This window comes from Desmodus rotundus, chromosome 6, assembly GCF_022682495.2.
Source record: "Desmodus rotundus isolate HL8 chromosome 6, HLdesRot8A.1, whole genome shotgun sequence".
In the NCBI taxonomy this organism is placed as follows: Eukaryota; Metazoa; Chordata; class Mammalia; order Chiroptera; family Phyllostomidae; genus Desmodus; species Desmodus rotundus.
The window spans coordinates 128,598,380-128,615,149 of record NC_071392.1 but is presented as its reverse complement, the minus strand read 5'-3'; the positions used below and the strand labels follow the sequence as shown (position 1 = coordinate 128,615,149).

Genomic DNA, 16,770 nt, shown 5'->3' with positions numbered 1-16,770 from the left:
CTAATCAAAAAGCTTCCAACACAAAAAAGCCCTGGAGCAGATGGTTTCACAGGAGAATTCTACCGAGCATTTAAGGGAGAGCTAACTGTCATCCTCCACAGATTATTTCAAAAAATTCAAGAAGATGGAAGACTCCCAAACTCATTTCATGAAGCCAACATCACCCTAATCCCAAAAGCAGATAAAGACACAACAAAGAAAGAAAACTTCAGGCCAATATCACTGATGAACATAGATGCTAAAATCCTCAACAAAATATTGGCAAACTGCATCCAGCAATATGTTAAAAAGATCACACACCATGATCAAGTGGGATTCATCCCAGGGATGCAAGGATGGTACAATATTCGCAAATCAATAAACATAATACACCACATAAATAAAAGCAAAAGCAAAAACCACATGATCATATCAATAGATATGGAAAAAGCATTTGGTAAGTTATTGCACCCATTTATGATAAAAGCACTCAGCAAAGTGGGAATACAGGGACCATTCCTCAACATAATAAAGGCCATAGATGAGAGACCTACAGCCAACATCATACTCAATGGACAAAAACTTAGAGCTTTCCCACTAAGATCAGGAACAAGACAAGGATGCCATCTCTCACCACTCCTATTTTTTTAAATATATTTATTGATTATGCTATTACAGTTGTCCCATTTCTCCCCCCTCACTCCACTCCATCCTGCCTCCCCCTCCCATATTCCCCGCCTATAGTTCATGTCCATGGGTCATACTTATAAGTTCTTTGGCTTCTACATTTCCTACACTATTCTTACCCCCCCCTGTCTATTTTCCACCTGTCATCTATGCTACTTATTCTCTGTACCTGTTCCCCCCCTCCCCCTCCCACTCCCTTATTGACAACCCTCCATGTGATCTCCATCTCTATGGTTCTCTTCCTGTTCTAGTTGTTTGCCTAGTTTGCTCTTGTTTTTGTTTTAGGTGTGGTCGTTAATAACTGTGAGTTTGCTGTCATTTTTACTGTTCATATTTTTTATCTTCCTTTTCTTAGATAAGTCCCTTTAACATTTGATAAATAAGGGCTTGGTGATGATGAACTCCTTTAACTTGACCTTCTCTGAGAAGCACTTTATCTGCCCTTCCATTCTAAATGATAGCTTTGCTGGATAGAGCAATCTTGGATGTAGGTCCTTGCCTTTCATGACTTGGAATACTTCTTGCCAGCCCCTTCTTGCCTATAAGGTCTCTGGAGAAATCAGCTGACAGTCTTATGGGAACCCCTTTGTAGGTAACTGTCTCCTTTTCTCTTGCTGCTTCTAAGATTCTCTCCTTCTCTTTAATCTTGGCTAATGTAATTATGATGTGCCTTGGTGTGTTCCTCCTTTGGTCTAGCTTCTTTGGGACTCTCTGAGCTTCCTGGACTTCCTGGAAGTCTATTTCCTTTGCCAGACTGGGGAAGTTCTCCTTCATTATTTGTTCAAATAAGTTTTCAATTTCTTGCTTTTCCTCTTCTCCTTCTGGCACCCCTATAATTCGGATGTTGGAACATTTCAAGATGTCCTGGAGGTTTCTAAGCCTCTCCTCATTTTTCCGAATTCTTGTTTCTTCATTCTTTTCTGGTTGGATGTTTCTTTCTTCCTTCTGGTCCACACCGTTGATTTGAGTCCCAGCTTCTTTCGCATCACTATTGGTTCCCTGTACATTTTCCTTTGTTTCTCTTAGCATAGCCTTCATTTTTTCATCTGGTTTTCGAATAGATTCAACCAATTCTGTGAGCGTCTTGATAACCCGTGTTTTGAACTGTGCATCCGATAGGTTGGCTCTCTCTTCCTCGCTTAGTTGTATTTTTTCTGGAGCTTTGAAGTGTTCTGTCATTTGGGCCATTTTTTTTTTTTTTTGTCTTGGTGCATCTGTTACCTAAAGGGGTGGAGCCTTAGGTGTTCCCCGGGGTGGGGTAACACTGCTCAGTGTGCTGTGACGCTGTACTTGGGGGTGGGGCTGAGAGGGAGCAATGGCGCCTGCTCCACTCTCCATCAGATTTCAATCTTTCACTCCACTACCCACAATCAAACTGGGCCCGTCTGGTGCTGGTTCCCGAGTGTGTGGGCTTGTGCATGCCCTAGACCCCTGTGGGTCTCTCCAAGGACCTCTCCTGTGAGGCTGGGAGTCTCTCCTGCTGCTGCCCCAACCCCCACGGGCATTTTCAATCAGAGGCTTGAGGCTTTATTTCCCAACGCTGGATTCCTGGGTTGCGCAGTCTGCTTTGTTCCCCGCCGGTTGTCCGGTTTATCTGTGAGTGAATGTGGGGCCGTGGGGTACTACCCGCTGCTCTGCCTGCCCCATTCTCAGCCACTCTGAGTCCGGCCCTCTCGGTTTATCTGCACGAATGTGGGGCCACAGGGTCTGTTAGTGGTCAGACTGCCTGCCCTGTTGGTCCCACACTCCACCAGTCTTGGTCCTGCCATGGCAACTCGAGTCCTCTCCGCCCCAGCTGCCTGTCTCTGCCCCTCCTACTGGTTTGGATGAATGTTTATTTTTTATTTCCTTGGTGTCGGAATTCCTTGCTGTTTGATTTTCTGTCAGTTCTGGTTGTGCGAGGAGGCGCAGTGTGTCTACCTACGCCGCCATCTTGGTTCTCCTCCCTCACCACTCCTATTCAACACAGTATTGGAATTCCTAGCCACAGCAATCAGACAAGAAAAAGAAATAACAGGCATCTAAATTGGAAAGGAGGATACGAAACTGTCATTGTTTGCCGATGACATGGTAGTATACATGGAAAATCCTATAGACTCCACCAGAAAACTACTCAACCTAGTAAATGAATTTGGCAAAACAGCGTTAGAAATCAAAGGCTTTCTTGTACACCGACAATGAAACAGCAGAAAGAGAAATGAGGAAAAAAAATCCCATTTGATATAGCAACAAGAAAAATCAAGTACCTAGGAATAAACCTAATCAAGTAGGTAAAAGACCTGTACTCAGAAAACTACACAACACTGAACAAAGAAATTAAGGAAGACACAAACAAATAGGAGCACGTACCATGCTCATGGATTGGAAGAATTAACATCATCAAAATGGCCATACTACCCAAAGCAATTTATAGATTCAATGCAATCCCTATTAGAGTACCCATGACATATTTCACAGATATAGAACAAACATTTCAGAAATTCATATGGAACCATAAGCGACCCCGAATAGCTGTAGCAATTTTGAGAAAGAAGAACAAAGCAGGAGGGATCACAATACCTGATATCAAACTGTATTCCAAGGCCACTGTAATCAATCAAAACAGCCTGGTACTGACATAAAAACAGGCACATAGACTCATGGAATAGAAGAGAGAGCCCAGAAATAAACCCAAGTGTTTACGATCAATTAATATTTAACAAAGGAGGCAGGACCATGAAATGGAGCAAAAATAGCCTCTTCAACAAATGGTGTTGGGAGATCTGGACAGCTATGTGAAAAAAATGAAACTTGACCACCAACTTACACCATACACAAAAATAACTTCAAGGTGGATAAAAGACTTAAATATAAGTCATAACACCATAAAAGTCCTAGAGGAAAACATTGGCAGGAGAATCTCAGACATTCCATGCAGCAACATCCTCACAGACATGTCCCCTAAAGCAAGGGACATAAAGGAAAGAATAAACAAAAGGGGCCTTATCAAAATAAAAAGCTTCTGCAGGACTAAAGAAAACAGCATTAAAATGAAAAGAGAACCAACAGTATGGGAAAACATATTTGTCAATGGTACCTCAGACCAGGGTCTGATCTCCAAAATATATAAAGAACTCACATGACTCCACTTCAGAAAGACAAACAACCCAATTTAAAAAATGGGCAAAGGACTTGAACAGACACTTCTCCAAGCAAGACATACAGAGGGCCCAGGGACATATGAAAAGATGCTCAGCATCACTAGCCATCAGAGAGATGCAAATTAAAGCCACAATGAGGTACCATCTCACACCGGTCAGAGTGGCCAACATAAACAAATGAACAAACAAATGTTGGAGAGGATGTGGAGAAAAGGGAACCCTAGTACATTGTTGGTGGGAATACAGACTACTGTGGCCACTGTGGAAAACAGAATGGAATTTTCTCAGAAAACTAAAAATGGAACTGCCCTTTGACCCAGCAATTCTGCTGCTGGGATTATACCCTAAGAACCCTGAAACACCAATCCAAAAGAACCTATGCACCCCAATGTTCATAGCAGCACAATTTACAATAGCCAAGTACTGGAAGCAACCGAAGTGCCCATCAGCAAATGAGTGGATCAAAAAATTATGGTACATTTACACAATGGAATTCTACACAGCAGAGAGAAAGGAGGAGCTTATACTCTTTGCAACAGCATGGATGGAAGTGGAGAGCATTTTGCTAAGTGAAATAAGCCAGGCGGTGAGGGAGAAATACCTTGTGTTCTCACCTTTAACTGGAACATAATCAACAAGAGAAAAAAGCAAACAAAACATAACCAGAGACATTGAAGTTAAGAACAATCTAACAATAGCCAAAGGGGAGTGGTGAGGGGATAGTGGGGAGAGGGGTTTTCAGGAACTACTATAAAGGACACATGGAAAAAACCAAGGAGGAGGGTGGAAGTGAGGGAGGGAGGTGGGTTTGGCTGGGGTGGGTTGGAGGCATGGGGAGAAAATGCAGACAACTGTAATTGAACAACAATAAAAAAATATTGATAGAAAATAAAAATAAATGTGCAGTGGTTTCAATAATCATGGTCCACCCATCAGAGGGATCCTGATAACCTCAAGAAGGACAGTGTGGTAGCAAGGTGGATATAATCACAGGATTGCTGTAGGTTTGGAGGGAATAGCAAATGAAGAATATAATACTTCAAAGGCATGTAGCTAAGAGTAGAAATTACACCCAAACATTAAGTACATGGGTTGGATTATTTTCTTTTACTTTATTGTTTATTTTTATCTTTATTCTAACTTCAGTGCCTTATTAGCAATTACTTTATTCATATAGTAATCCTCAAAATTAATTATTTTCCCATCTACTTGCAGCAATGTTTTCAACTACAAAACTAATATCAGTCTATTCAAAATGTTTGAAGGGTCTTTTAAAAGCACCCAGCAGGGGTCTCTGTTAAGATGCCTAGGGCTTCTTCCCTTTTCCAACCAGCATTTTGCCTTGTCTTTGTTTTATGAGAACTTCCTGACTAGATCAAGCTGCTTAGTCAATGCTCCTGTCCCCAGGTCTTCATTTGTTCTGCTGTTTATCTGCATTTGCTACACACACTGCACATTCCCTGCTTTTGAAGAGACAGATTGCTTTCTGTCTATACCTGCTGCTTGTTCCTGTATTCAGGTTGCTTGGTTACAGCAACACTTCACTGGATTTTCAATGAAGGCAAAATGTGTTTGTATCGTTTGAGGCCTATCAAGTGGAAATGGTTCGCACCCATTTCCTAAGAAAGCAGTCAACTCATTTATGTCATGTTAGAGAGAGCACATCTTGTATATTTCTAAACATCAATGCAATCCACATATTAAAAGTGTACAACTATGCACAAATATGCCAAGTTTCTGTAAATATTCACAATTAAAGAAAGCTGAATTTATTCACTTCATAATTTTTTCTATACATTGAATGTGTCATTTGAAAAAAAATGTACAGTTCAAACTGGGTAAGTAGTTTATCTTGCATTTCTTATACTTATTTAAGAACTAGTGCACTAGTTTACTGGTGCTACTGTAACAAATTTCTACACACTTAGTGGCTTAAAACAAAACTCATTTCTTATCTTAGGTCTGGAGGTCAGAAGTCTGACATAGGTCTTACTAGGTTAAAATCAAGAAGTGAGCCAGGCTGTGTTTGTTTCTGGAGGGTCTAGGAGAGAAAGAAACCACCCACCTGTTTTCTTGTCTTTCCAGCTGCTAGAAACCACACACCTTCCTTAGCCTGTGGCCCCCATTTTCCATCTTCAAAACCAGCAAGTTTGGATCTCTGAACATTCTTCCATAGGCCTGTCTCCTTTGACTCTTTTCTGCCTCCTTCTTCCAATTTTTAAAGACTTGTGATTACATTGGGCCCACCCAGATAATTCAGGATAACATCCCTATCTTAAGGTCAGCTAATCAGCAACATTAATTCCATCTACAATCTTATCTTCCCTTTGTGAAATAACCTAACACAGTTACAAATTAAGACATCTTTGTGGGTAGGGCATTTTTCCTCTTACCACACCTGGTAATCAGGAAGCAGATTGCTTTGCATAAAAAATTTCTGAGGAGTAGAACTCAGAACAATTCCATTTAGAAATAAAGTGATTTCATATGCAATTAAGTACAGAGTTAATATCAAGGTCCTTTCTGAGTTTTTAGTTTTCATCTTCATTCTCTTATAAAAAGGATTTTTTCTTCTTTTTTTTACCTTCATTGTTTTCTTCCTTCCCTCTTCCCTTCCTTTTTTCTTTCTTTCCTTTCTTTTTTTTTACATTTTTCTTTCATCTTTATTTTGTCTTTATTTCTACCTTTCCTCATTGTTTTTGTTACAAAAGAATAATATAAAGACAAATTACAAACAAATAAACTATTTGCAACTTATATTTGAAAAGATTAGTAACTTTAATATAAAAAGAGCTCTTACAAATTAATAAGAAAAAGATGAAATAGTCAGAAAATGTGCAAAGGATATATTAACAATTTTGATTAAGACATTTGGAAATGTAATAAATGACAAAAGAATAAGCCATATTAGTAATAAAATACACTTTGTTACTCATTAATTACCTTGTGTCATGTATAACAGTGATAATATAGGATGTGCCCCCATTATGAAGAGGGAGGGAAAGTAAAATCTCATGTACTACTCATTGGACTGTAAACCCTGTGCAATGAATTGAGTGTTTGTGTCCTTCCAAATTCATATGTTGAGATCCTACCTCCCAATGTGATGGTACTAGGATACAGAACCTTTGGGAGGAAATTAGACCATAAGGGTAAAGCAGCCATGCATGGAAATGGGGCCCATATAAGAGAGACCCCAGAGGGCTCCCTCTTTCCATCATGTAAAGATACAAGGAGAAAAAGACTGTCTGAAATGCAGAAGTGAATCTTCACCAACCCAATCATGCTGGCATCCTCATCTCAGATTTCCAGCCTACAGAATTGTGGTAAATAAATTTCCGTAGTTTATAAGAATCCAAGCCTATATATTCTGTAATAGCTGCTCAAAAGGACTAAGACAGTCAGATCACTTAATGTGAGTGTTGGTGTACATATTTTTTATTCTATGAGTGATGATCTCTGAAGTTATTCAGTACATGACATTCACCCATGGTATTGCAAACACAATGGCCAATTTGACAATTACTATCAAAATCATCTTGGTTTTGTATGCGTTTTGAAAAAACAATTCCACTTTTAGAAAAGTATTCTAAAAGTGAGTGTGTATCAGTATTTATCTATTTATTTATCTATATGTCATTTATAAACAAATAGAATAATTTACAATAATAATTCCATAATTCAGTGGTATGGTTTTCAATGAACATTGAGTCCATTAAAATTATGTAATGGAAGATTTTAGTTTAAGAAAAAGTATTCATAATGCATGGTGATACACACAAGTTATAAGACTACATTTCTGGTTATTTGCATTTTCTATTTTAAAACACCTGAAGGATAAACAACAAAATGTAATTCATCTCTGGACTGTTGGAGATGGTTTATATTTTCTTCTTTTTGATTATGTTTTTTTTAAACTACAAATCTGTACTACTTTGGTAGTAAAGTTATATATATAAAGATAGCTCCCAAATTGAAATACCTCCTTTAAAATTGTAATAGAAAGTAAATATGAGTATTTTTAAATTTATGATGCTTGTTCTACATACCCTTGTGAATATTCATTTACATTGTTATTCATTCTATTTGAAACTGGCCCATTACTATGTTTGCATATGACAAAAGTAAAGCACAGATTCATACAGTTCTAAGGTGGTTGTGACAGGAATAGAAACTATTTTTTGTGATGACGAACCCAGTGTTTTCTCTCCTACATATAGATGCTTTGACTATGTATCGAGCTCTTCACAAGTCATTTGTTACCTATTTCAGATCTTAACCACCCTTGTCACCAATACTGCCTTCAAGCTTTGTCTTCTTATCACTGTGTTGACAAGGCAAGAAGAGAGAAAACCTTAGCAGATCATTGCATCCTGTGCTTCATTATTGTTTTTGAAAAAATGATAAGAAGATGAAAAAAAATAGGATATGTGGATATGCCGTATGGCGGGAGGCAGCTGTAGCATTATCACTGCAAACAGATAATACATTTTTTTGATATAAAGTCTATCTTTAAACAATTGTCCATGTTTTCAGGATAGCTATAGGAGGAAGCATTGCATAGTTGAAGACTTAGAGGTCAGGAATAACCAATTGTGTGTGACGTTGGGCAGTTTGTTGAGCTTTCTTCAGCCTCTGTTCACATTTATGCCGATAAAAGTGACTGATGAACCTGCAACATAGGGTTATTGGTGGAAGGCTGGTCTGTGAATTGGGACTGATTAATTAAATATAGAATCTATCATATTATCATCCCACTCAAAGGCTTACTCTTAGCATCAACATTTCTCACGTGCATCCTCCTTATTTAAAAATGCTCCCATCTAAATTGCCCTGCTTCCTCTGTGTCACTTACACAGCACTTGATGTCACTTTTTTCTACCTACTCATACTTTACATATTACTGAAAGTGCTGCATTGTTCATGAAATGTTCCCCACCACCCTGGTTGTCAAAGTATTTGCCTCTGAATTCCTCCATACTATGACCATACAGGTGCTATACTTGATTATTTGCTGATATTGCCTTCCGATTGTTCTGCAAAATACTTGCCTCTCAGGCATGTTATAAGAACTACACTTTAAATGCAGCAGTGATCAAAGCTTTGGGTACACAGTAGGCATATAATAAATTACTTGTTTATTGATGGGCAGAAAGATAATGAATGATTCTAGAAGAATAGATAAGAGAAACTTACAAAATTAGTCAGGAGGAGAGGTAAAGAAGATGTAATGTGAATACTTTCTCTTGTTAAAATTTAAAGAATAGATCTAGGTAAATATTTTTTTAAATATGCCCATTTGTCCAAGGATATTATCTAAATTTTTTTGGACATTCTTCTTTGCTGTGGAAGGTGAAAAATATATGAAAAGAAGTGCTATACTCTCATTTAGGTATAGTAACAACACTTACAGTTTCTGGAAAAAATTGTCTTTTTACCTGAGACTGGTTAAATAGTGTTTCAGCTTTAACTTATGGTAGTTTTGTATTTACTATAATAAACACCTACTATATATTAAGAAATTTTATGCATTGTGGAAATTGCAGTGGAATATTAGAAATGGTCTTTGATCTACACAAAATTACCTTTTCATTGGTGAGACGAGACAAAGAGGTCAAAAAGAAATCATAATATAAAAATCGATCCAGAGCTGCCTTGTAAGAGTGTGTATAATTTAGACAGGCAGAAATAAATGACAAAACACATAACCAGAAAATGAATAAAAGTCATTTATTTCAATAATACTTACTACATATTTGGAATAGAATAAACAGGTCAAATAACAGAAACCGGATTGAGAAGATTTTGATATTTTTGTTTATAAAACATTAGATGTGTTAAAAGATGTGCAAGTTATAGGTGCCTATCAGAAAATGACTGGATCAAAAAAATATGGTACATTTACACAATGGAATACTATGCAGCAGAAAGAAAGAAGGAGCTGCTACCCTTTATGACAGCATGGGTGGAACTGGAGAGCATTATCCTAAGTGAAATAAGCCAGATGGTGAAAGACAAATACCATATAATCTCACCTATAAGTGGAATCTAATCAACAAAACAAACAAGCAACCAAAATATAACTAGAGCCATTGAAATAAAGAACAAACTGACAGTAACCAAAGGGGATGGGGAGAGGATAACGGGCATAAAGGGGAAGGGTTGTCAAAGAACATGTATAAAGGACACATGGACAAAGCCAAAGAAGGTTAGCATCAAGGGGGAGAGGTGAGGATGAGTGCGGTTAGGGGGGAGTGGTAGAGGGAAAATGGAGACAACTGTACTTGAACAACAATTAAAAAGAAGAAAAAAGTTGTAATTAATTTATAAAATTATTTATAATGATTCTTATCTATAAGAATTTTATCTACTCCTATTTAATAGTTATCATACATGTATTTAAATTTTATGTATGCCATTTCCAAAGCTCATTTTTAAAGCATTGAATTTTTTGCAATGTTATCATTTTACGTTGTGCTTGAGAAATATCCCCAAAATATTAATGGGTCAACTGGCTCATTATTTTGTTATGTCTAACAAGAATACGGGAACATTTTCAGACTTTTTAAGATTTTTTTCAGTGAGTTTTTGAGTCAAAAACATGAATGGAACTTTCTGTCTAAAGCAAATCTTCCTCTTAGAGACAAGTGGCAAGTTTGGGATGAACATATATGCAACCCGGAATCATTTTTCTATGTTATTAGTTTTATCAGCTAGTTATTATTTAAAATATATTAATTCTATTTAACTATTAATAGGTTGATATGAGTATTTTACCTAAGCCAAATAAATTTCTTAGCTGGAAAAAATGTTGACAAATTTCATTGATTTCAGGGTTAAAAAATAAAGAAAATATGGATCTATTTTAGTCATAGGTGTTTTTTGAGAATCAGTTGAGACTGGATATTGTTAGGGAGCTGAGGATTTCTAAAATGAAAACATATTTGTAAGCTTACAAGGTTTTCTATCAACCAATGGTCATTAAGCCAATGATCAATGATAAAAGTGAAAACTTTTAGTCAAAGAAGCAATGAGCTTTGCTTGTGGTATGTAGAGCAAAAAAAAATGGTGAATTTGTATTTCCTTGCTCTGTCTGTTAGCCTTTACTTCCATACTTATACATTAGGTGTATAAAACATACATAACACTTAATCATATTTTCTGAGAGAAATTCACTAGAGCCAGGGCCAGCAATAGACCAATGATACCAGGAGTGTACTGGGGCCAAGAAAGCCAGGCAGCTGGGGGCAGGTAACATAGTTAATAGAAGTCCACACATAAAAATCTGTGAGTGGAGAGGAAGTGGAGAGAGGGTAAGCCCAGATGTCTGGATGAGGAGGGGTTCGTGAATCTGAGAAGGTAGAGGTATGGCTAAGGGCACAGATTCTATATCCAGCTAGACAGGTAAATCTGGGTGAGATATCAGCAAATGGAACTATAGAAATAACCCAATCCCAAGGCAAAGTTGGGCCTGTTGGCCTGAATTATGAGAGGGACAGTTCCAGACCAGAGCCTCCTAACCTCCACACCGCTGATCTCTGGAGCTGGATTAATTCCTTGATGTAGGAAGCTGTCATGTGCTTTGTAGGATGTTTAGTAGAATAATTGGCCTCCACCCACTAGATGCCAGTAGCCCCTGCTTTTCCCCAAGGTGGAAACAAAAAAAATGCCTCAAATGTTCCCTAAAGGGCAAAATCACCCCTACTCGAGAAACACTGCAATGAACAAATGTAGGTTTCAATAATGTGACAGAGGGAGGAAGTTTGACCATGATGTCATTCCAATTTGCAACATCAGGATTCTTTACTATAGTTCCAAACTACAAATTTGACATTGTTATTGGGAGGATAATTAATATCCCTAAAATCTCTATTAAAACTTAGACTCTAATTTTAAAAAAAGCTATTGTCCATAGTCCTAATGAATGAAAACTACATATAATAAATCCTACACACTAAAAATTATAAAACTTTTATGTTAAGAACAAACAGATTTCTGAGTTGTATCATACAAATATTACTTGCTATAGACCATGTACTGGTGTAGTATAACTATAAAGTATTTGCAACCAAAGTGTATGATAATTCCATAAATTCGCAACACTAGAATTCCAAATAATACATCTAAGAGGAAAAAGTCAAATGTGCTTCACCCACAGCAAGATATAAAACAGTTGGGGAAAAAAAAATGTTGGTTTCTTTCCTTTGAGATTCCTATTACATTTCCATGATGAGCCTGTTAGGGGCTGAGTTGTATCCTCTGCCCCCCACCCAAATATACATGTTGAAATCTAAGATCCAGTACCTCATAATGTGACTGTATTGAGAGATAGGGTCTTTAAACAGGTAATTAAGTTAAAATGAGGTCTTTTGTGTGGGCCCTAAGCCAATATAATTGGTTTTCTTATAAGAAAATGTGACTGGGACACAGACATACACAGAGGGAAGATCTCATGAACATGGATCTACAAGCCAAGGAGAGAGGCCTCAGAAGACACTAAACCTGCTGACACCTAGATTCTGGATTTGTAGCCTCCAGAATTGTGAGGAAATACATTTCTGTTGTTTGAGCAGTGCACCCACTCTGTGGTACTTCATTACGGCAGCCCTAACAAATTAATACAGGCACCTTTCCAACCTTCCTCATGGCCATGCTGCAAGGTCTTTGACTATCTGGTGACCACTTTCCTGCTCACCTAGAAGTAATAGCACCACACTGACCGAATGATTTGGAGTTTAACTTTGAGATCTATAAAGTAAATATTTGACTCAGGAAAGACTTCATGAAGACACTTGGAGGTATTAGAATAAAGAGAATCATGGCAGCCTTGAAAAATGGTGAGCACTAGATGAAATTAGGTATAAGACTTTCTTAATGTTCCAAATGCATCTGCAGAGTTGAACTCATCCCTTTCTGAAGACGTTCCAAGGAAATTAACCTGTTATCACTTGTGCAATGACAAATGTCATTGACAATTTTAAAATACAGCTCCCTTGCTCCCTAGCTGTGTACCTCGTTATTCTCCAGTATGCATCATCTTCTATATCTAGAAAAGTAGGGTTAATAAAGTGTCCACTTTCTCAGGCTTATCATGAAGATAAAGTAATTTAGTCCATGTATCTAGCTAATAGAAAGCAACTATAAATATTAGCTATTATTCTTATCACTAATATTCAGTAGTGGTTATACATGTGTTATATCTTTAATATGATCTTTTCTAGCCTAACGTATATTGTTTTCTCATTGATTTTGTTTCAGATCCTTAATTGTGGAATTTAAAGACATGTGATTACCCCCAAACACCGCGATTTGGCCTAATATAAAAATGACATTTTCCCCTTTGAACTATTGTCATTATTGCATTGGAAAGAGTTAAGAAGACTAGTTAGAGGTACCCTGAATAAGTCAGTCTAGGGAGAATATATGGCAAGTTAGAAAAATTATATTCTAATCAAAGATGGTATGGTTATAAATTAACCATAAATTTAAATTATGGACAGATAATGGAGATCATCTATATTAGCAGTCACATATTCCATTAGAGGTTACTTTATTTCATGTTGCATAATTAGAATTTACAAATGGCTGTTACCTCAGCATTACAGAAATATGCAACAATTTTGGAGGATTTGACATTTGGTTTAAAATGTACTTATGATTATAAATATGCACTGAAGTAGTTTCATGGATGTGCCATGATTCAAAGCATTGATGTGAAACTGAAGGTGATGTTGTTATTTCACTGGCTCAAGCATTAAAATACATTTTGGATTTATTTAGGGTAGCAATTTTTCAAACAATCTTTTATTTACATAGTTATTAATACACTCTAAACCGCTAAAACTGTCTCATTTAAAAAATCATACTATGATTTTTGGCTTTGCATCATTAAAAATACCTGCTAATAGATAGATTTGTCTTAATATCAATGGATTATACTTAACAGTTATTTTTTATCTTATGTTAGAGTGAAATCAAGTTTTCACCTTAGAAGACAAAAATGAAAATTATCACTTCTAAACATCTCAGAGTCCAAAATTTATAAAATCTTATAAAATATGCTGTGATGTTGACAAGACTTGAGAATATTTACACCACACACTGTAACAAGTCACATTTTTTAGATAAATAAACTTTCTAAAGATTACTTAAAGTTGGAGAAATACAGGCATAATCAGCTGACTGTGGTTACACAGAAAATAAAGAAAAGTTTAAAACAAGGAGACTGAGACAGAAAAAATAAGCCATTAGGTTCTGCAGAGAAGAATTTATTAAATTCAACTCATATCAACAGCTATCTATTAAGTAGTTGTTAAATGATTTACTATAATGTAAAACATCTAATTGTATATAAAGTAAAGAAAGCTAAATAAAAAGAGGAAGAGGAGAAGAAAGAAAGAAAAGGACAGAAAAATACCCCAATCACAATCCTCTTCTTAATCATAGGGGAATCTTTCTGAATTTATATTACATTTTAATTAGGGAAATACTGTAATTAATGTCCAAATTAAATACACTTAGCAGATTTACCTTTCAATCAGAGAAGGACTTCAAATTACCCAGAAGGACTTTGCCCACTTTGAACATCAGCACAGAGTTGAACATCTGCAGCAGTTGTCCACTCTGACCTGCAGGCATGGTGTCCTCTCTGTTGTGAGGCTCTGATAGAGAGCTTAAGAGGGTGAATGTGTGCCAGCACCCTCCATTCACTCCTTCCTACCTCTTACCAGTTATATGAAAAGCCACTTTAAATAGACATGAAATCTTTAAAAGAAAGGCTTCTGAAAGGCAGGTGCCATCAATGCTTACAGTAGCCTCAAATGTCCTGGAAGCCATTTTTACTGTGGCTGAGGAAAGCACTTTGGGCACCATAACTTTAAGGTAATGTAAAAATAACAAGGCATTAAACAAGCCTCAGCCTTCATAGACTGGAAGAGAGACAGTGAGGAAAAATATACAAATTAACCAGGTCCAACTAATGGCGTATTCAATCAATGTACAGCCCTCACTCAAGGTTCTTTAATAATATAGCCCTGAGTTTTTACTGACATGCTCAAATATAAGTGTGAAATAAGATGAAGACTACCATCCTCAGATTGCCCCAGACAGTGCTGCCACCTTCATTGCAATTTGGGCCCAGAAAATTGAGGGGAATAGGGTTCTAATGCAGGAAGTTTAAATTATGGCTACAAACATAAATGCACTTCTCACCATTTCCATCAAAGGTGTTAACATGGTAGATGTAGGCACAGATCTGGACAACTTGTAAGTGTGGAGAAGAAATCACAGATCATGCAACTTAGGGCCAGAAGAAGAGCCCTTAGAAGCTATTTGGCCAAGTTTCTCACTTTTGATGTGAGGAACTGATACTCCAGAGATTAACTGATATCCTCAAGACAACACAATGACATCATGGGACAGAGAGATCTAGGGCCTAGATTTCCTGTCATCACGTTGACTTCTTAAAAATTACGGTAAGTTGCCCATGGTGACTAGTGCATGGAGATCATATTTGTTACAGTCTTTAAGATGTGAAATGAAATAGAAATATAAGTGATGCCTTCACTTGTTCAATCCTCAATTCCAAAGGAAACACATTGCTTTACTCACCTGCAGGGAAAAATTCGTTCATTTTCTTTTTGTAGATTTTGAAGTCAACTTCTAGGAAGACACAGAAGATGATTCGATCCACCTAGAGGCAAACAATAAACACTCAAAGTAAAAGAAATATGGTAACTACCTTTCAGAGCATGGTCTGGGAACAAAAATCAAATGGAAAAGCCTCCTACGGATTTTTGGTGCTGTATTACTAACTACATGACAGCACTGAGTGAAGTTCAAGTCTGTGTGTGTGTGTACTCTTTATGTAAATAAACCGATGGGCTGTTTGGTGGGTAAATGTTATATAAATCAAACAAGAAATAATAAATGACAATAAGCCACTTTGCAGCAAGCTATAAATAAGATTTGAGATTTTGACAGGATACCTAGATTTTATGTCTTATAAAACAGCCACATGAGAGTGTGCAGCAGAATGATAATAAAGTATGTCAGTAACAAAGCTCTTTGTCCTACCCTTGTTAACAAATCTACTTATCAAACCTGATATATTTGAATACAGCCTAAGAAGTTTCTTGCAGTTTAATTTGCATGAAGTCACTTGCTCATACTCAAAAATGCAAAAGAAATAAAATACAATTAATTGAGTTATATGAAGGCAATATAACTTTAATCTGGTAAGCATTATGGAATAATTAAATGCCACATCAAAAGTAAAATGTTTGCACAGTCCCTTTTCCTGCTTTGAGAGAGTTTCTGCCTGTAAGGAGTTTCTTTGAGACATGCAGAGGGTAATATGGTAAGCACAGAAGAGGGTAATATGGTAAGCATATAAGCCCACATGCCCATATTGGCATGTGGGCAATAACTCACATATATCTGATATTGAATCAGTGACTCACTTTTGTGCCTTGAAACAAATACTCCATTCAGTTCCTTTATTATAACAATGTATAATAAGTTAAAAATTACTCTATCTCTCAAACTACAACTGGTAATTGAACAGAACATCAAGTGAGGCATATCTCCTGACAGTAAGGAATGGAAGTGGGATGTGGCATGGCCCTCTGCTTTCCCAGCCTGTGGGGTACAGATTCACGCTAGCCCAGTCCAAAGTTCCCAGTAGGGGAGAAGATCTACAGGAGTAGGATCAGGGAGGGAGGGCTGGGATGCAAGAAATCACCAGGGTTCCCTGATGGAAACTCAGAGATGTGGCTCCCTGATCCCAAGTTTGGACCTGCACTAGACACACTCCTCCTGGACACTCATTGGACTTCTGTGGCATTATCACCACAGACCATGCAGTCCCAGCAACTGCCCACATAGGACGGATGTAAGAGAAAGCACCTGGCCTTCCAAAATGGAAGGACTGGTGTGCAAATGTCCATCATTTCTTTTCCCCGCA

At 37.2% G+C, this 16,770-nt stretch overlaps 1 protein-coding gene across 1 annotated transcript in view; it reads right to left on the bottom strand.

Moving 5' to 3' along the window:
- Positions 1-16,770, bottom strand: part of MACROD2 (mono-ADP ribosylhydrolase 2) — a 2,068,729-nt gene that overhangs the window by 184,231 nt on the left and 1,867,728 nt on the right. The window contains exon 9 of the mRNA XM_071221798.1: positions 15,417-15,498. Coding sequence (XP_071077899.1) covers positions 15,417-15,498 — 82 coding nt within the window. The remainder of the gene's footprint in view (positions 1-15,416; positions 15,499-16,770) is intronic.